General features: G+C 43.7%; 8 protein-coding genes across 8 annotated transcripts; 2 read left to right on the plus strand and 6 right to left on the minus strand.

Moving 5' to 3' along the window:
* Nucleotides 1-325: 325 nt before the first annotated feature.
* On the plus strand, nucleotides 326-1,688 carry L199_001085 (uncharacterized protein; the record flags this gene model as incomplete). Its single annotated transcript, XM_064886842.1, has 5 exons — nucleotides 326-515; nucleotides 579-1,023; nucleotides 1,139-1,379; nucleotides 1,451-1,515; nucleotides 1,625-1,688. 5 exons carry the CDS (start codon nucleotides 326-328, stop codon nucleotides 1,686-1,688), a joined length of 1,005 nt encoding a protein of 334 aa, XP_064742914.1.
* A 461-nt stretch (nucleotides 1,689-2,149) lies between these two features.
* L199_001086 (uncharacterized protein) lies at nucleotides 2,150-4,748 on the minus strand (the record flags this gene model as incomplete). The annotated part of the gene is made up of 8 exons (XM_064886843.1): nucleotides 2,150-2,202; nucleotides 2,273-2,857; nucleotides 2,961-3,503; nucleotides 3,575-3,691; nucleotides 3,752-3,847; nucleotides 3,912-4,023; nucleotides 4,085-4,357; nucleotides 4,428-4,748. The coding sequence occupies 8 exons, from the start codon at nucleotides 4,746-4,748 to the stop codon at nucleotides 2,150-2,152; spliced, it is 2,100 nt and encodes a 699-aa protein (XP_064742915.1).
* A 1,155-nt stretch (nucleotides 4,749-5,903) lies between these two features.
* L199_001087 (uncharacterized protein) lies at nucleotides 5,904-6,686 on the minus strand (the record flags this gene model as incomplete). Its single annotated transcript, XM_064886844.1, has 1 exon — nucleotides 5,904-6,686. One exon carries the CDS (start codon nucleotides 6,684-6,686, stop codon nucleotides 5,904-5,906), a length of 783 nt encoding a protein of 260 aa, XP_064742916.1.
* An 846-nt stretch (nucleotides 6,687-7,532) lies between these two features.
* L199_001088 (TATA-box-binding protein) lies at nucleotides 7,533-8,887 on the minus strand (the record flags this gene model as incomplete). The annotated part of the gene is made up of 5 exons (XM_064886845.1): nucleotides 7,533-7,552; nucleotides 7,628-7,769; nucleotides 7,944-8,216; nucleotides 8,391-8,478; nucleotides 8,703-8,887. The coding sequence occupies 5 exons, from the start codon at nucleotides 8,885-8,887 to the stop codon at nucleotides 7,533-7,535; spliced, it is 708 nt and encodes a 235-aa protein (XP_064742917.1).
* A 2,051-nt stretch (nucleotides 8,888-10,938) lies between these two features.
* On the minus strand, nucleotides 10,939-12,411 carry L199_001089 (60S ribosomal protein L12; the record flags this gene model as incomplete). Its single annotated transcript, XM_064886846.1, has 5 exons — nucleotides 10,939-11,103; nucleotides 11,341-11,473; nucleotides 11,660-11,748; nucleotides 12,086-12,163; nucleotides 12,379-12,411. 5 exons carry the CDS (start codon nucleotides 12,409-12,411, stop codon nucleotides 10,939-10,941), a joined length of 498 nt encoding a protein of 165 aa, XP_064742918.1.
* A 1,186-nt stretch (nucleotides 12,412-13,597) lies between these two features.
* On the minus strand, nucleotides 13,598-14,761 carry L199_001090 (60S ribosomal protein L15-A; the record flags this gene model as incomplete). The annotated part of the gene is made up of 4 exons (XM_064886847.1): nucleotides 13,598-13,622; nucleotides 13,718-13,891; nucleotides 13,979-14,041; nucleotides 14,418-14,761. 4 exons carry the CDS (start codon nucleotides 14,759-14,761, stop codon nucleotides 13,598-13,600), a joined length of 606 nt encoding a protein of 201 aa, XP_064742919.1.
* Nucleotides 14,762-15,460: 699 nt separating this feature from the next.
* On the plus strand, nucleotides 15,461-18,031 carry L199_001091 (uncharacterized protein; the record flags this gene model as incomplete). Its single annotated transcript, XM_064886848.1, has 9 exons — nucleotides 15,461-16,033; nucleotides 16,125-16,382; nucleotides 16,476-16,690; nucleotides 16,772-16,900; nucleotides 16,977-17,162; nucleotides 17,288-17,371; nucleotides 17,483-17,700; nucleotides 17,881-17,912; nucleotides 17,999-18,031. The coding sequence occupies 9 exons, from the start codon at nucleotides 15,461-15,463 to the stop codon at nucleotides 18,029-18,031; spliced, it is 1,728 nt and encodes a 575-aa protein (XP_064742920.1).
* A 1,388-nt stretch (nucleotides 18,032-19,419) lies between these two features.
* Nucleotides 19,420-19,878, minus strand: L199_001092 (uncharacterized protein; the record flags this gene model as incomplete). Its single annotated transcript, XM_064886849.1, has 2 exons — nucleotides 19,420-19,526; nucleotides 19,584-19,878. The coding sequence occupies 2 exons, from the start codon at nucleotides 19,876-19,878 to the stop codon at nucleotides 19,420-19,422; spliced, it is 402 nt and encodes a 133-aa protein (XP_064742921.1).
* Between the last annotated feature and the right edge of the window lie 279 nt (nucleotides 19,879-20,157).

The following is a 20,157-nucleotide window of genomic DNA, read 5'->3' on the forward strand; positions in this document are numbered from 1 at the left end:
CTATCAGCCTACATTCCTCAATCCTATCGTTGCTTGCGAATGAGATTCACGATATTCAAAATAACAGTAATTGAACGGTAAATCAAGGATCATTTCATTCCGGCCCGATACCGGTGCTTGTGGCCACGTGGTACAGGCATCTCGGGACGGTAAGTACCGGATGGTGGTCCAAGTTATGTCTGGATTGAATGATAGTGGATGGGACCATCATAACGAAAGCATATTCATATCCATACCCATGTCCATATGCATATTAGCTCAAAATACTCTTAAGAGTCTTTCTTTCAGTCGTTGCCAAACAGTGATAACAAAGAGCTTTCTTAACATGTCCAGAGAATCAGTCTTACTCTTCGGTCTAGGTGGTATTGGTGGGATCTACGCCTGTATCCTCCAATTATCTGGGAAATGTGACGTTCACGTAGTTGCCCGATCCAATTACGCTGCAGTGAAAGAAAAGGGATTCAAGTTGATCAGTCCCAAGTTTGGTAATCATGATGGTTTGAAATTTGCTGGTGGTGAGTGACATACCTCGTAAGGTGCACGTAGGGAGCGGATGCTGATCTGGTTCTGCTTGGTAGTTTGGAAATCGACTGAAGAAGCTGCTGCGTCTGGAACGAAATTCTCTTATGTCCTCTGCGCCAACAAAGCACTGCTCGATGCCAAACCTTCTCTGTCCGACCACTTACGACCCATCATCACCCCTTCGCTCACTTCTATCGTCCTCTTGCAAAACGGTGTAGGTGCCGAAGAACCTTTACACCAGTCTTTTCCCGATAGCACCATCATCTCAGCGGTCGTTTGGACCGGAGGCAAAGCCCTTCCTACCTCGGACGGTGTAGAACAATTCAATAGGGAAGGTCTAACCATTGGTGTCGACTATAGAGAGAATGGAGCCAAGAAAGAAGAGGAAGATGCCAAGTTGGAGAAACTTGTGGGATGGTTGAAAGCTGGTAAGGGTGACTGTACCGTTACGGAGGATATTCAGAGTGAACGATGGGTCAAAGTCATTTGGAATTGTTGTTGGTGAGTCGACATTCCAGTCAAGACCGTCTGGGTATATGGAAGACGAACTGTACCTATATGGAATGCTATACACATAGAGTGGTATATACTGATCATTTGCTTTATTACGTTACAGGAACTCGTTAACAACGGCCACAAGACTTAAGACCGGACCATTCTTCGACTCCTCCTCCCAGGCCTTACCCCTCTGTTATACTGTTATGAGAGAGGTTGAAGCTGTCGCCAAAGCCAAGGGTCTCAAGATCGAAGATGGAACAGTAGACAAATTGATCAAACAATGTACAGACGTTGCTTATCCCGGTTTACCAAGTTCTATGATGGCTGATAATTTCGCTGGGAGACCTATGGAAGTTGAGGTGAGTCTCGTTCGAAGAATTCACATAGATAGATCAATGAGGATCGAGCTGAGATCTCTTGGTTTTTTCAGGTCATTCTTGGAACACCTGTGCGAGAAGGACAAAGATTAGGTGTACCTGTACCAACATTGACAGCGTAAGTTGCTATTGATCCGTTGAATTGGATCCACATCGTCCCTCATCTGAGTCTGAGACGAGTGTGCTACGACGTAGGATATGGCTGATACTTTGAATTGATTCATTAGCATTTACACAATTGTGAAGGCTCTGGATTACGGGAACCAAAACCCCGAAGCTGCCAAGGCGTAATCATAGAATCATATCTCATCTAGTATCTGTCAGAGATGAACATACAGGGTTATGCATGTATCTTGTATTGAAAGGATATTTCAAAGCGTATTGCTGGTCATGCATGATGACTCAGATCGTACCGAATATCAGTCGAGTTCACGAACGAGTAAGGACAAGTGATCGGGTTTGATATTCATGAATTATGTGCGATCTCAATGCATATATGATTTGTATGTATTTGTAAATTATGACTGATGGAAAGCGAGAGAGATATTACATATTTTGAATGCTTGAGTATATATAATGCTAGAAAGAAAAATCCGTATCCTATATGCTTAGTCTGACTCATTGACAATGTTCATTTCATTTCATCTGAAAAGATCGGATGAAAAGTATATATATATCTAAGATGTGAATTGATAAATGGAAGACGATAACAGAATCAAACAATATTCGTATTACTCAATACTGAATACTGATTATTCTGCAATAGTGGACGAGCTCGACGGGATGGTCTGTTTCTCGTGAATAGCTGAATGACATTCAACCATTGATCGTTAGCGACCATTTTCGCATACATAATCAAGAAAGAGACCACTCACTATTGAAATGATGGAAAGCTCTATGACTCAACTCTCCCTCTTCTTCATGTTCATGTTCATGTTCCTGTTCTTCGATGGCCGCTTTCTTCTTCTGTTCCCAAAGCATTTTCAATTCCTTGACTCTCTGATGTCTATCTTTCTCGGCATCATATTGTAAATGTCTCTTCAGAACGTATCTCTCCCATACACTTAGATGTCTTGGGTGAACGGCAATACCGTGATATTCGTTCGCTCTACCTTCTCTGACAAATGCCCAATACCTATCTTGTTCTCTGAGATCCAATCCTGTCGTATCGGGGATGAACAACAATGTGACGATCACACCGGCTATACCGAATGGCCAAACTATCCAGAATCGAGTTCGAGTATCGACATAGTTGTAGATTACTGCTGGAAGCAATGCACCGACTTTTCCTGATGCGGCGGATAGACCGTGGGCGGTAGCTCGGACTGAAACGGGGAAGACCTCGGCGGCGAGTAGGAAGGTAGTGCAGTTGGGACCGAATTGCTGGAAGAATGAGGAGAGGTAATAGATAGTTTGGAATCCTCGGATGTGTTGAGGGGTAGAGAGTTCTTTGTACCAGACTAAGCAACAGGAAATGTATCAGCATGATCTTCGAGGTACAGATTATCTGCTTTTGGTTCATATTATCGAAGAGGGTAGTTTGAAGTAGAAAAGGTAACTCACTAGCAGCGATCAAGAATAGCACACCATCGCCTAAGAACCCAATGATCTGCATTCTCTTTCTTCCATAGAATTTATGATCGATAAACAACGCAGCGAGGTAATATCCAACGAGTGAAACACCGATGTTGACCAAGTTCCAATTCCAGGTCGTAACGACATTGCCTACACTGGAAGGTGAAATGATATTGATAAAAGTGGAAGCGAACAATTTGTTTCCGTAAAACAAGAAATCATTGAAAAGCCATCCCATGGTGGTACCAATCAATCTCCCTGCGAAATGGGTAGAAACCAACTTGAGGGAATGAAGATCGTATCCTGATTGATTGACTCTTGAATTCTTCTTTGATTTCTTCAGAGCGGCAGAAGAATATTTCTTCTTGTAGAATCGGAAATAAGCTAACCAGAGGGTCATAACCGCCATTATACCGAAGGAAACTCGGAAGGTCCATTGGGCAGAGACGGTTGAATAAGGTGGATTGGCAGAATGGTGAAAGATCAATAAGAGGATGATCAAGATTCCTTGGTTGAATAGTTGACCCCAACCTAGAATAAACAAAAGGTATGAATCAGCACTGTAAAACCGCTTACCAGTGGATATTCGAAAGATTACCCACCCTGCATCAAGAATGCCAAGACGACATTTCTACCTCTGTGCAATTTGTCATCTTTCTGTGAACCAGCGACGGATTTTGATTCCATTGCCGTGGTAGATGTCATAGGGTATTCACCACCTGAACGAAAGACAGATCAGTATCATATACCGTCGCATCGACAGACAGTCGTGTACTCACCGACACCAATACCGTAGAAGAATTGGGAGAAACCATAACAGATGACCCAACCTTCGAGGGAAGTACCCCAAGATGCAGTGAGCATGACCAAACCGACTATGATGAGGTCAACCAAATATCAGCATTAGGTTTCTGCCAAGAAGGAAGACGGCGCACTTACTTGTCATGACCAAAGCATCTTGTACTAAACCTGCTTTCCTACCTATCCAATCACCTTCGATACCCACTAAGATCTGACCAAGGATGATACCAATGATTTGGAGGTAGTCGACCTATGAATGTTGATTAGCATGATTGTCTACATGAGATCACGCCGGAGTAATGCATACTCACCGCAGCGACCCAATTTGAATCACAAACTTCATGAGTCTTCCAACACAATGGCCAAACTGCTTTATACAGTGCCCCCAAATTACCTATCGAGAACAAAGTATAACCCTCTGTGAACAAACCGAATCCTCCCATGACGTATTTCTTGGTGTAGACCGATAAAGGTGATAAAGGGTCTTTCTTGAACATGCTCCATACGTGTCGTACTTCTCTCATCACCTCTGTATGATTTTGAGTGTGAACCCATGATCGTCTTTCTGAACCTGGTAAATCTGCCTGTAGACGTCAAGAACACCTAAATCAGCTAGAGTTTCGATATTATAGTGGAAGTGTACGATAGACTTACCCAATAAACACCATCTTTGTAAGAATCTTCTGGAGCCAAGTCATGATACAGCGGATGATCCATATTAAACCTTTCCTTCTTCAGCGCATGGTCGATCTTCTCTGGATCAGGACCTCCCGAGCTATATCGTCGAGATTTATCGTTGGAGTCAGGTGAGGGAGGATCGAGCGAAGAGAATGTTTGACCTTCAATATTAGGGTTGTTATTGTGTATCCTTGGAGAACCGGATAACGACAGTACAGCTGGAGAAGGGGCATTGGAATCGGGAGCGATCATAGGAGTTTGTTGATCCTCACCCCGAAGGATGAATGAGAGAGCCATGGTGGATGATTATGTTGGATAGGCGAGAGTTCAAATGGGAAAGTTGGGTTTTGGTTATTTTGTAGTCGATGAGTTGGAGCAAGACGAGACGAGATGAATCGACGTTTTGAAGATATTCTTCAACTACGTCACCCAACCGTACGAGTATGTTCGTCCTTCCTTTGACTTGTAGAACCGTAGGCACAAACCAGCTGGTGTAGTTTCTTGTCCAGATAAAGAATCTGACGTCGTCAAAGCGGTGGAGTAGCGATGAACGTGCTTTATATCAAGTACCAACACTTAAGATCGCAAAATCAAATTTTCTGGACCACTCGAGTGGAGGTTTGTTCTTGAACCTTGTTAGGTAAGTTAGGATTGTTGTGATCTATTTTAAGCAACGAGAGTGGTCGTGTGAGCGATGAGATGACTTGGTCTTGGTCGTGTGAGCCAAGATTATGGTCGTGTGAGTGGGAGAAATGAACGAAGAAAGAGATATATAGTGGTGGTGATGAACGTGCATGCATTTTTTTTGCTTTTACTTTTGTATGTATGGCTTGGAGCGATGCCTAGGCTTGGCTTGGCTTGTCAGTAGAGTATTCCTACCAAGTGGAGCGTATAACAGCATGACAGAATCCGGGGTAACAGTGAAATTGACCAGTCAGAATCGAGGATCGACATGGATTTCATGAACGTGCGTGAAAAATTGATGAGACCGGTTTACCCATCCTTTGGATTCCCTTTCCGATTCAGGAACGCGGTGAACGGATGCGGCTAACCGAGAACGATCAGCTCCACGTGTAGGGGCACTGACCATCTGACGTAACAGTCAATCACACTGTATGAAGGATGGTAAGGGAGAAGTTGCCATGCTCTCATGAAATGTACGAGTGATGAATCGAGCAATATAACAACAGATAGATACAGATATATGACAGACGGAGGAACAAAGCAATGGCTTCAATGGTCCAAGGGTCATAAAGTACAGTGAACTCCATACAAGTATATACAACAGAGATGAGATGTGTGGTTTCCTCCTAAACGGACGAGTGGTGATTATATCATGGGCTCCTCCTACGTATCTTGTTACTGACTATATATCTATGTAATATCTTGATCTACGAATCTACGGTTATACGGATGTTTCTTTCCTTTCTTCCGTCACGATCACCTACAGTTTTACCAGAACCCCTTCTTGAAATGAATCACCTCGTATCCCTCCCATATAGCTGCTATAGCCAATGTCCCAGCGATAGGTCCATAAAGCGATAAAACATCTTTCAATCCCTGTCCATACCCAGGCCATGAGATCGGGATCCAACTCCAAGTTGTTCTTGTTCTCTTTCCTTTCCTATCCTTATCCTTGTCATCATCACTCAATCTGATTTGACCTTGTCCTTCTCCATCTACCTTCTCCCATCCAAATTGACCCAAAAACCGCCTAATCAAGAACCAATCTCCCAAAGCAGCCAGGATATAAGGTTGGCCCTCTATCAACATCGTGATGAAATGAGGTAACGTCAACGCATCTTTCTTCCCAGCAATAGGTGAGAATATTAATCCCCAAGTCATCGCTCTCACACCAGCCATCAGGATCCCACTAGTCGGCATCATTATAGAAGGCAATGTGATGCATCCGAATGAACCGACCGTGAGATTAATGAGGAATGTCCATCCTGCTGCTTTGAGGACGTGTCCATTATCGTATGCTTCCTTCACCCATCGTCCAACTTGATATCTATTCAAGTCTTTGTTGGTAGAATCGAGTACTTTTTGTTGTATTTCAGGGTATCTGTATGTAATTGCGACGCCCATTAAAGCGAGGGACCAGTACCCCGCTTGGAGGATTAGAAATGGTCTGACATTACGTCGGATAATCTGGATGCCAGTGGAGAAGTGATGATGAATCGAGTTGTACGTGGTCTGAAGGACATAGGTAGTGTTCTGATAGAGGTTTGACATTATCAGAGGGACTTGAATGAAAGATCACCGGTTGATTGGATTGGACTCAACCGTGACACATATGAGATGCTGTGGTGTATCGATATGACATGTATCTGTGAGTAAGTTGATCATACGAAACCAAACGACAATGCAATGAGTTTTTTATATCAGTTAAATCTATCAGAGATTGACTCATACTTGCGGTCATGCCGCCTGAATGACGGACGCGTTGCTACAACTATAACGGAGAGCCGGTCACAGTAGGATCGGAGGATACACGGACAATAAATGACCCACTACTTAGCCGTCCTCGTCGCCCCGACGGAATGAGATGATTGCGACTGGATCACTACTCCGCATGGTCTCTCTTCATACTTTATACTTTGACCAGATACAATTCATATGGACTCGCAACACAGGTTACTTTTGCTCTCTCCGCCAGAACCCTACCAAATGACGATACACAACTATTGGAGAGGAAGGATGGGGAAGTTTTGGACCGGCGAATAGACGGGTGATTACTGTCTGGGAGAGTATATACAGGATATAAATGAATGTGGTTGAACGGAATACCCAGATTTTGTAAGGAAAATGTTATATCTACTAGGAGGGATTTTAACTTTATTATGATCGTAATGGACGTGATTTATGGGGTATCGACATGAATGATGGGTATTGGTATTATACGCTGAAACCGAGATTGAGCCCGAAAGGTTGCTCTTGAATAGTGAAAAACCTGGATAGTCGAGAGAGACGGAAGATCTCGAGGTGCCGCTTTGGGATGTAGGTTCACTGAGGGTTGTGTCATATAAGGGATGACGGATCACGAGGTTGAGGGTGGTATGGGGACATGGAAGAGAGATACTATGCTTCTTTTCGGAATTCTACGAACGAGATAAATTAGCATAAATTTCATATTTCCATTCAAAGATAGATGGTGACTAGGTATAACTACTCACCGACCAACACCGAATAGATCTGATTAAACGCCATGTAAATCTCCTCTCTCACTTTAGCACCTGTCAAGACGATTTTACCAGATACGAAGATTAAAAGTACGACTTTGGGTTTCATCATTCTGTAGATCAGACCTGGAAAGAGCTGTAAGGTTTTTTTTTTCATTTCAGTCAGCCCCTGACACACAAGATGAACATTCCTTGTTTATCGTCTCTTCTACATGAGATCGATTCAAACTTGACATGCTCTTTCATCCTCCATCCTATTCTTCTCTTCTTTACTAGCCTATCAGAGTAGATAGTGCGAGAGATTACTCACCTCCGGCTCATAACTACTGAAGGCACCATGACTAAAAGCCAACCCTTCCAACCTGATAGGAAATTTTACATCACAACTCCCAACGATATTCTGAATCTTGAATTCAGCGAACTTCGCATCGAATCCCAATTTCTGGATTATCCTCGCGTATTTCCTCGAAGCCAATCTCGAATCATCCTCGGATTTCGCACCTGTCACTACCATCTTTCCCGACGCGAAGATTAGGGCGGTCGTTTTGGGATCTCGGATTCGCATGACGACGGCGGCGAAACGCTGGGTGTGGTGGATTTATGAGGATATAGATTGGTTGAGACAGTAGGGATGGGAGACAAGGAAAAGAAGACGATGATGAACAGTCAGCTTTGATTCAAAGTGATGTGAAAGATAACCAAAGAGAAGAGTTTGGTTTGGTTAAGTTTGATAATTGGGATAGCTCTTCCGACTCACCTTTGGATTATATTCCGCATTTCTAGCATGTAAAGCTATAGTCTTTAGATCCAAACGACATTCCAAATTTACAGTTGCGACTATATTCCTGTGACCATAACAAGTATTTCAGCGTCTGTCATGATATGAGAATCAATGAACAAACGCAGGATAGAACAACTGTCTGAAAGGGATTGAGGGATATTTGGGTCAGGATGATCAACCTGATTCCCAAGATTATCCCTTCCATCCCACCGTCATATTCCTGATCTAAGAGACGATATACACCATACTATACACCAATCTGCTATCTAGAAAGGATGTAGTACCCACTGTAAAGTCGGTACCAAACCCTGCACAGAGGTTATCTCCGGTACACTCGAGATAGCTTTGTTCGGTACCCTATTCAACACTTCACCTTCACCATCTAACCTCTCGTCGTCCCTCAGTGGTTCAGATGCTTTGTTGATGGCCGATGAAGATGAGGAAGATGCGGTGGGAAGAGCTAAGCCTGACATTGTGGGAATGTGGGATTGGTGGGTGGCGAGAAGGGGAAGAAAGGTAAGTCGGGTTGGTTGGGTTGATACGCGTTAATGTTCTAGGTTGAATTGGCGACTCTTTAATGATCTAGAGATAGTGATGTGTGAGTTTATCTGATCTGTCTAGGCGTTATGAGATGTATAGTTGACTGAAGTCTTTTTGTATTGTGTTGTGATTATAGGTACGATAAAAGTAAAGTGATAAGTCAGTGAATGGAACTGTCGTTTTGTATGGTGTTTGTTTTCGCTGGGGGAATGAGTCAAGAAGGGATTAGGGGGGAATCCCTTTATATACTTTTCCAATCGGAACAACTCGGTCGGATGTGGCACTTTTCTTTTCCCTCTCACTTCAATTCGATGGCCATGGGGATTTCTATCCGAGCTTACTTGTTCTCGAGCATAGATTATACTTGAATGATAAGCAGAAGGCGTCTTCGTTGCCGTAGCTGATCTCAGTAGATGAGCAGTTGCAATACCATCGAAGGGAATGAGGTCAAGCTCGATCATCAATTCACACGATAATCTTAGTTTGTTAAATCCATAAGGGTTGGACCTTTTCGGATGGAATGACTTTCCTCTTGATCCCTTATTCAGTCTAAGGCGATTGACGGATGGGGATGACCCCAGAGTTAGTCCTTGTGTAGATTGGTCAGGGTTAGCTCAACTGAATATTGCCGCGATGTACTGTAGTATTTGCATGATCCAAATGGCATTATAGACCAAACCTAAGTTACAGTTATAAACATGTGAGCAATCACTTGAATCAACAAAGGCAGGCCATCGACTGTATCATTTCCTTCCCTTCGATGTGATATAAGAGCACGATCTTGACATCGTCACTTTCAATACTCCATCTGTCAGATAATTTAAGTGAGTGAAGTGACCATCAGTTGGCGAATCAGATTGAAGGATAAAAGCAGAATTTGTAGAGCCCAATCGCGTAAATGCAATGGGGCGGTCTTTGCTCAGGTAACATGTGATCATGGTCTCATGAGTCTAATATGAACGTGCAGACATACTCCCAAAATTCAATACTGTATAATCGATTGGTCTATTCACTGATTGTTTGAGTCTCTTTTAGAAGAAAGAGAAATTTGAATTCTAAGAATATCGTTGTCCTGTTGCTTCATCTTTGTGGTTCTGCTCTATCTTTAGCACTTTGAGGGCTATGAGTACGTCAAACTCGAGTCCTGGTGTCCTCTTCAGTCAACTCTTGTTTTAGCTGGACTATCTCTATTCCTGAAGACACACTCAACGAAATAACAGTACAACAGGTTGTTCTCAATTCAGAAATCCAATATGGAATCATTGAATCGGATCCGTAACAAGGATATTTGTACTCAAAGTCGCATTACATAGCAGTATGAATACAGCAGTCGACCCTTTCGAAATGTACGGACAAAATGTGGACCTTCATGTGTCGCATGTAAAATAGTGTGTGTTCTTCGATGATCAAAAGAGCCTTTAGTTATTCTTCAGTATCCGCCACTCAGTACGCCTGTCTAAGATTCGCGGTACCTACGTGCTGAAGTTGAAGCACGTCTAAGTGTTAAGTGAAATCATGTAGGTGTGATTGTCGTCTCTATTCAAAAATATATTACGATGAAGTGAAGTCTCAACACAGAAAAGGTATGGTACACCGTTCGACCCCTGTCTAGCTCATATAGGTTCATTGGTCATCCCGTCGCTGAAAGCTGACATGCAAGACCTGTATGATACAATGTCGTGTCCAACTCAATCTGGTCAGTTATCATGAAGCCTTCAGAATAACAAAGTCCAAGCATTGTCGCTCGTAGGCAGTAGACAATCAATTTACTACTGTGCTCCTTGCACAGTAGGATGAAAACGGTTGCAAGTTAAAAGAAAAATCGTTATACGATATTGATATCGATGTCCGATAATTACAGTATGTAGGTATGTGCGTTATATGATCTCCCAAAATGCATAAAAAATCCCATTTCCACATATATATATAAATACATAGGATTTTTTTCTACATTCACCCATCTACCCATGAGATAAAGATTAGTTTACTCATCGGGAACGACGATCTCACCATCGTGGATGGCATCGATGATATCGTGAGGTGGTTTACCGTCAACGGTACATCCTACTGATTGAGCGGTACCGAGGATCTCTAATACACCGCCGGTGAGGGATTTGGCGAATGACTTGTGGGCCATCTTTCGGGCGATCTATATAGGATTAAGTAAAATAAGAAGAAATCAGCGAAAAGTTCGGCAACATGGTAGAACCGAATTGGATGACGGGTAAATCCGACAAGAGTGAATATTGAATGAATGAGAGGGCAGAAGACATGACCAATGCTGGTAGTCCAGTCATCGATGGTCGAGATTCATCTTGATAGAGGGAAAATGTAGGAAAAGGAAAAAAAAGCCTTCTCGCTATCGCTCAAAGTACATTATACTCACATCGTAAATTTGGTCAAGAGGGACGTTACCAGAGTGCTTGATGTTCTTCTCCTTCTTTCGGTCTCTAGGGGGTTCTTTAAGGGCTTTGATGACGAGGGAAGAAGCGGATGGGACGACGGAGACGGTAGCTTGTCTGTGGCGTGAAAAGGCAGATAGTCGAACGAAATATGAGATTTGGAGATGGAGGGAACATCGGAGATCGCATATTGCGTTGTTACAGGTTGCAGGTAAGGATATTGAGAAGGAAGACAAGAGAATCAGATCATCAGCGTTTGGAAGATAAACAAAGAGATAAGTTATATGTGAGAATCGGACTGACCTGTTTTGGATGGTCAATTGACAAGTGACTCGGAGACCTTTCCAGTCAGAGGTGGCCTTGGCGATATCTTCACCGACCTTCTTTGGGGACTATATATAGGTGATAAGAGCGTCAGCGTCGTTCTACAGATGGACAACTTCCACTCATAATCGCATATACTCCTGACCCAACAACAATTTCTGTCGTTTTCTACCATCTCATTCTGCTCCGAGCAATAGCACTTGACCAACATATCTCGAACGAAGGAGAACCCCGACATGTACATCCCAACTCCTATTTCCCTGCTATGCGTCTCCGTCTGCCCCTACAGCATGTTCCGTCTATCCTGATGAGATCCCCATCTTTCACGTATTTCATCCCATACCATACACCCGAATCACAGATCCCATCTCCCAATCTACCATTACATATGAAGAGTCCACTTACCAAACCAAGAGGACCGATCTTGGGAGCCAAAGCGGAAGAGGCACCGACTTCACCACCGGTAGCTCTGAGGTAGATGATCTATTTTTCCGTCGTCCAGAATAACGAATCCAATTTCCAACGTCCAACATCCAACGTGATATGGTGAATCGAATGAAAGAGGAGAGGGATGCGAGGATGACGAGGGGGACGATCGAGCATATGAGTAAAGATAAAGGTCAAGTTTGACAGATCAGCATTGAATCCTATATCCCCTTGATTTATACCGCTGCTCCATTGAAAGACGCTCTACACACCTTAACCTCGGATGGGTCGAACTTGGGAGGCATCTCGTCGGTTTTTTAGTTGGGTAAGGGTGAAGGTGAGATAAGATAAAAGTTTTCAAGGATGAAGAGGACGTCTCTATAGCCAGTGCTTGTAAAATGTTCAATTCGTGACTGCACGACGTTGCACACCACAGATAGGGTAACGGTGAGTGGAGAGTCAGACTGGGAGGAAGGAACGGAACCAAATCCAAGTACACCAGCAGACTGGACTGAATGGTGAGAGTGGCACCACCACAGGAAGAAGAAAGAAACGGATAGACACATCGGCGATAAGCAAAGACCGATGCACCCGGTTACTCCCCACATGCACATCTCTCCCTCCGCACCCTGCAATGATGGTTGTTACAATCCACACCATAAGCAGGTATAGCAGGATGATCATTGACTTGTCAAGACAGTACATACAGGTATCGCTTGTACATCATCCTGTAACATACGGAGATGCATGAGAACCCAATCGATTCCACCGTACTTAAGCCAAGCAATACTACTTTCATCGTCAATTGTGTGATCCTCCTCAGACTAGTCTTCAATAAGATAAATACGATCTAATTGATCCAGAAATAGCTCAATACAGGCAAAGCCAATAAGCTGATTGGATTGAACATGACTCTCCGTCGATAACAAGATAAAGACCAATGTGGTGTGATCCGTAACAATTAGCTATAGGTCAGATTGCAATATTAGGAAGGAGTACGAGAAAACAGCGATCACATCCTGATGAAGATCCTCGTGACACCTTGTGGACGTTCATAACGTCTCACGATCTGAAGAGGTCTAACATAAAAATCAATCCTGGAAGTAGATTGAGATTGCAGATGATTCATGGTTTCTCACTCATGACCTCACTGAGCTCAACGACAGTATTTACCACGAAATAGCTCATTCCTACTGATCTCGACCTGGGGCCTCTCAGACCATCTCGCCTAACCTGTGATCCAAGATACTGAAATATCTGAGTGTTCAAGGTACGCCATCATCGGATATATCCAATGTTTCCTTTTGTATGCAAAGTGCAGGCGGACTCGTATTCGACACCTCGCTCCTCTACGCCCATTATTACAGAAAGGGAATGAATGCATCCCATCATCAACGTATCAACGTAACCCTAACCCTACACAGACTCGCGATAATCCTCCCACCAAATAACCAATTAGCCACGAGCACCAATCCGTTTCTAATGAGTAGTTTATCGGTATCGTCGGAGAGAGAGGCTACGAATTTGAATAGCGTAATGTCAGTATGATATAATTCTCCGAGTGACAACCTTGAGTTGGTATGAGCAGAGCAAAGAGAAATGATGACTCACGTGTTGTGTTTCTTCCAGGTGGATCGTCCAGGTTGGTGATTGTGTTTTGATCCCTTGCCCAAACCTCTGTTCTTCTTTCCTTCGGCGGTGAGACCTCTGGATTCTCGGTGTTTGTGGACGGGGTTGACGATCCAGTTGATTCGGGCGTCTCGTCGGATGGCTTTGTGGGAGGGGCTGAACAAGACGAACGAAAACAATCAGTATGCAATTTCTTCAGAATGGGAGTACTGAGGGCGACATGAAACGGCATGCAAAACTTACTCAACAAGGATAACTTCGTAGTATTTGTAAACACCATCTTGGTTAACCCAGTAAGAGTTGAGACTATATGGTGAACAGAGAATTAGCATAATGTCCTGGTTTGTATATTCCAGTTCAACCATTCATTGGTTCTGAAATGACAGTTTTTCTTCTCCAATTCAATCCCTATGAGATATGTCGATGTCCCCTCATCCTTCGTAGACCCATCATTCGCATTGCCCTTATCATTCCTTCCATATTTATCACGATTATAACCCATATCTCAGAGTTCACCGAAATGACAATGACAATAACGGTGACATTTCTCTCTTGACACCATCCGCTATGCATCTCTTCCATCCTCACTTGATCCCAGATCATCAATCTATCCTCTATTTCCAGTCTTCCTCATTTCCTGATACTTAAGAATCGCATTATGAAAGGAGATTTTCAGACTCACACTCTCAAGTTACCACATCTTCGTCCAACTCTCTCCTCAGCAGTTGATCTAAGACCCCTTTGGTACTTCAAGTGGTTGACACCTTGTCTGACGGGTTTACCGTAAGTAGCACCTTTGGGCACGGGCTTCTTCCTGTTACCCTTTCTAACTCTGACTCGGTAGATCAAGTAACCTTGCTTGGCCTTGTATCCCAATCTTCTGGCCTTGTCAGGTCTAGAAGGTCTAGAGGCTCTGTGGATGACGGCGAGCTGTCTGTATTCCCAACATCTAACTCGAGAGACGAATTGTAAGACGTCGGATTGCTTCTTGGTGTAGAGCTCGGCAAGGTACTTGTAGGCACCCATCTGAAGTACACGATTAAAATTGTCAGCTTGATACGCACGCCGCAAGTGACCAATGACTCACTTTGAATGATGACCTTTTTGGTTAGACTTGAAGGATAAGGAAGGAAGGATCAAGTCGAGTTGAAGGTTTTTTGATGAAATTGTGCAGACAGCAGAGCGAGCAGCTAGGGTAACGAGAGCCAGTAACAGACACAGTACACCACCATACCACCATACACCCCGTTCGTTGACTGCAAAAAAACCTGTAGGGCGACGGAATCAAATAAGCTACAGTGAGGATAACAAATCTCCGTCGACTGTATACCGGTTCATGTCCTGTGTGGCACCCGCTGTGGTGAGAGCCATTGTCCGTCGTCGGCGTTAAGGCTGCGTTTTAAGCGAACTGTCCGCGGTATCCCCTTGTTGGTCTTTGACCGCTTTCTTAGATATGGGACCCCGGTTTTATCGATGGCATCATCTGCTCGTGATCAGTTGATGTTGTGATGTTTTTGATCCGGTCGAATCCGAAGCCGACAAGACACACTCGCTCTCACCCGTAAGTTACGAGTAGTCTGATGTGGACGATGTGATTGATATCGTCAGCCCGAGTCAAGGCAAAAGTATGCGCATGTCATCTGGGGACGGACTGATTACCCGTTGAAAAGACATAACAGGCCTCCATAACTTGCTTTTGCCTCTCTTCCATCTCACCCATCAAAAATGACCTTTGGAAAAAGATCCATACTGGCCTTACGACGAGGTATCTCCCTCTCTTCTCGACCTTCTACATCCCCCATCGTCAGATCCAGCCGATTCATCCGATACAACTCCTCTTCTTCTATACCTCCCCAAGCGCCTCTTCCCAGATCGACCAACCTCTCAACAGCATGGTACGCCCTCTCCCTAGCTCTCTTTGCGGGGGCAGGATACCTTATAGGTAATGTAGGTGTGTTACCTCCATCAACCTCATTGGTCGACTCGAGCTTCGCAATTGCCCATCAATTGGCTAATCAACCGAAATACGGAAGTCACAAAGATTACCAGGATGCCATCAAAGAGTTGACCGATTACTTCAAAGCCAAGGGAAAAGAAGATAAAGTATCGACGGATGATGATGATCTGAGATCTCACGGGATAAGCGATTGGTCCTATCATCCTGCTAAGAAACCTACCGTGGTAGTTTGGGTTGAATGTACAGAGGAAGTCCAACACGTGGTGAAAATCGCTCAGAAATATAAAGTACCGATTACTCCTTTCTCGGGTGGTACTTCGCTAGAAGGTCATTTTAGTAGTGTGAGCAATTTAGTATCCCTACTATACTCTTACTGATAACATACCAGTGATCAGAGGCTGACTTGATGTGATATGGAATGATATGTTATAGCCATTCGGTGGAATATCCCTCGATGTTTCGTATATGGACAAGATCCTCAGAGTATCCGAATCAGATGGTGATGTAGTTGTACAACCTGGAGTGAAATGGGAAGACCTAAATGCCTATCTGGCCAAAGAAGGTGTACCATTGTTCTTTCCCCTGGATCCTGGTCCAGGAGCAACGATCGGTGGGATGGTAGGAACGGGATGTTCGGGAACAAATGCAGTTAGGTATGGAACTGCCAAAGCTGAATGGTTCTTGAATCTGGTAAGTGTGAATCTTCTTCCGTATTCATGCCGACCGGCTTTTCCTTGATAAGCTAGGATGGACTTATCTGATGTGCTTGAATTGGCGATATAGACCGTAGTCCTACCTTCAGGAGAAGTGATCAAAACCCGTCAACGAGCACGTAAATCCTCTGCAGGATGGGATACGACCAAGTTGTTTGTCGGAGCAGAAGGTACTTTGGGTATTGTTACCGAAGCGACATTGAGATTGGCTCCGCTCTTACCAACCAAATGTGCTGTGGTGAATTTCCCGGGAGTAGAAGAAGCTGTCCGAGCAGCTACAGAAGTGTAAGCGGGTTTCTTGAGATGGCGACTGTCTTTTGGGCAAAATGTACTGATCAAATAGCTTTTCAATTCGTACTATCGTAGGGTTAATGCAGGATTTCCCGTCCAATGTGTAGAATATCTCGATTCGAGGACGATAGACGCTATCAACAAAGGTGGGATGGTCAAGAAAGCTTATCCTACTGCCGATACTTTGTTCTTCAAATTCCAAGGGTGAGTAATCTCCATATCACATATATGGGTACAGATTCTAGTGAGTAGGGCGTAAGGGCTGATCCCTCACTTGTAGGTCTGATTCTGCCATGTCAGAGGTATCCAAAAACGTCTTATCGGTAGTCAAGAAACACGGTGGGAAGAATTTCGAATTTTCCAAAAACGATGAAGAAGCTAGGAGTCTATGGGAAGGTAGAAAAGCTGCATTGTGGAGTGTTTTGGCTCTGAAAGATGGTGCGAAGGTCTGGACGACTGATGTTTGGTGAGCTTTCTTCTTCGTTGAATGATACAACATCTGCTAGAATTCCTACTGTATCAATTGGATGGGACATTTTGAGACCGATATCACATATATACATATACTGATTTATGTTTTGTTTCACCTAGCGTGCCGATATCGAGATTGCCTAGATTAGTGAGAGAGACAGCGGAAGATTTCGAAAAGAGGGGTATAACAGCTTGTCATTTCGGGTAAGTTCCAGGTATCCTCCAGAACCTCTCCCTCGAATCGGTCGAATCGAATTCGTGATTTGGAATCTATCATGTTCTTTTGGAGAGTTGACGCTGATGGTCTGTACGCAGCCACGTAGGAGACGGTAACGTCCATTCGCTCGCACTCTTCACCAACGATGAGGAATTAGCTGTCGTCGAACATGCAGTTCATGATATGGTCGAGAGGGCCATCAGACTAGATGGAACATGTACAGGTGAACATGGTGTTGGAGTTGGTAAGATCGGATATTTACCCCTGGAATTGGGCGATGGGACTGTTAATCTGATGGAGACTGTTAAGAGGACATGTGAGTTTGGGTTTTGTTGAGTACTTTTTTTCGATCCCCAGCTCTTTCTGGATTGAGCTGGAAGAAATTCTCGTTAGAAGGACTTTTGGACAACACGGCTGAAGAACTAAATATCTTGTAATTCTTATCAATATTGTGGGACTATCTTGCTAATGACCGTGGGTTTTGTGTTTGTTATAGTGGATCCGCATAACCTACTCAATCCCGGAAAGGTGAGTGTCCAGTTTAACCTGCCTGTATTCGATATAGAATCGAAGACTAATCTTTATCTCTGTTTTCTGGCTGATTTCTTGAACAGATCTACCCAAATATCAAACCTCAGCACCAATAAAATTTGGAGATATCACCTTGCGCATGCACATACTTGACTATACGATGGTGTACTAAAGGTGATGATCTGAAATCCATAGAATCCCACGAAATCAAATAAGAATATGACGCTTTAGTGGGTCAGTGCATTCAATTGTGCAATTTTGTACGGTGTGATAGATATGATGTTCTTTTTCCTTTTTCCCTCTTTCCCTCTTTCCTTCTGCCTTCCTCCATTCTCCAGTCGGATCATTCTTCCAATCTAATCGATTACATAATCAATACTGACGGGACATCAATACAGTACATACTGTCTACTTACTCACAACGATGACAAACCGATACACCGACAAGAGCGGGAAAGAGTACCTATATCATGAAGAATTTCAAGATACTAAGAAGGATCTGGTTATCATCAGCTCAGATGCGATTGCGTTTCGTGTCGATTCTGACCTCTTGAAACATTCTAGGTGAATGATACACATTACATTCAACTGTGTTTCTCGTCAGTCCCTGCTGGCCGACTCTTTTACTGATTGTACTCTACGATAGTCCCATTTTCAGATCGATGTTCTCCACTTGCGTTTCTAACACTGACAATCACCTCTGTCTCGATCACTCAGCCGAAGGACTTGCGGTATACCTCTTGTCTCTCAGCGACCTACCTCCTAATATGATTGAGATCACTTGGGAAAGCTTCAAAGAAGCCTTAGAACTATGTGCGTTGTACGACACCATTTCAATAGGTATCAAAATCCTTCATCAAAGTCAACCAATCGGTAAATTCGGTCACGAAAAATATCAAGAGATGTTCATCTTCGCGGCGAAATTTAATGATATCCTCACAGGCTGCAGGCTGCTTTCGTCTGCGGTTCCGGCTTACTGTTCTAAGAACGGATACAACAGTCAGGATTTCAAGTATCAGCTGTGGAGACCGAGCGGATAGCCAAAAGAAGTCATAGTTGAACTTCCTCCCGACTGAATCTGGGCTTACATGCGAGCGCACTTGGATTCCAGCGTCCAAACAACCTCCTATCATTCTTATGAAGTTATTGCTTCCCGTGAGTAATTGAAATTGACTCTAAAATCGCATACTGTAAAGGAGGAGTCCAACTTATGTTCGAGACGATATATTCCAGTGAGTAGTAAATTCATCCCTTACATATGTAGAGCGGAGCTTTGTTGTGTCGTGTTGCAGTGGCGAACCAGTCCTTGCAGTCTTTATTCAATACAAATCACAGAATGAATGACTCGAGTGAAAAGAGTCAGCACGTACGCTACACACGCCGACAAATATACTGTACATTCCGATCCCATCAGGCTGGCATTCTGTCATAGATTTCGTATGGATTCAAGCTGCTTAATCCTCTCTGCGAAGGCTGCTGGTCTACGCCGATGCCTGAAGACCTTTCAAGGCCTCTGCTCCTCGCTTCTCGATTCTTTCATCCTCTCAACTTCCCTCTCGTACCTCATCCAACCGATTCTACCCGAATCACTAAACTGGCTCCGCTCCTTACCTGATATTTCACAAACAGGGTGGAGCCCATTATATTGCTCTACGTCAAAGTACTTACAGTCAAATACCGACTTGTAGGTATTCCTAAATCTACTATCGCTGCCCGATCCATAAGTCTCTATATAGCTCTTACAGGTCTCTGCCCAACTTTTTTCGCCTTCTTTAGTGAGCTCTATGAAATGTTCTGGATTAGATGGATCGAGGTGTTTCGGATACACTTGAGAGACATTCACCAGGGATCTTTCCATATCCCTCTGTAAGGATTGTTCGTATTCCCTTGCCAGTTCGAGGGAATGATTGTCAGGTCTGTTAGATGGGTCGAAAGTCACTTCGTTCGCTGTTAGACCTTTCATTGTACCTCGACCTGTGTGTCCGATATTAAGGAAGGAAGTTAGTGCTACTACTGGGATGCTCCGTTCCACTTGTTTATCGCTGATTGAGAGGGTGGCGGAACATGATGGACAAGTCATTGAGAGTGGGTCAGTCTGCGTGGATGAGTCGGTGTAAGGCATGGTGAGCATATGAGTACTAGCAGTTATTACAGTATGTTTGCAGCGGATTTGAATTGATTTTTCCTTTTTTAGACTTTGGTTCAGATTTGTTTCTTTCTTTGGGCATGTCCAACAGAAATT

The sequence above is a fragment of the Kwoniella botswanensis genome, chromosome 1, assembly GCF_036426115.1.
Source record: "Kwoniella botswanensis chromosome 1, complete sequence".
Lineage (NCBI taxonomy): Eukaryota > Fungi > Basidiomycota > Tremellomycetes > Tremellales > Cryptococcaceae > Kwoniella > Kwoniella botswanensis.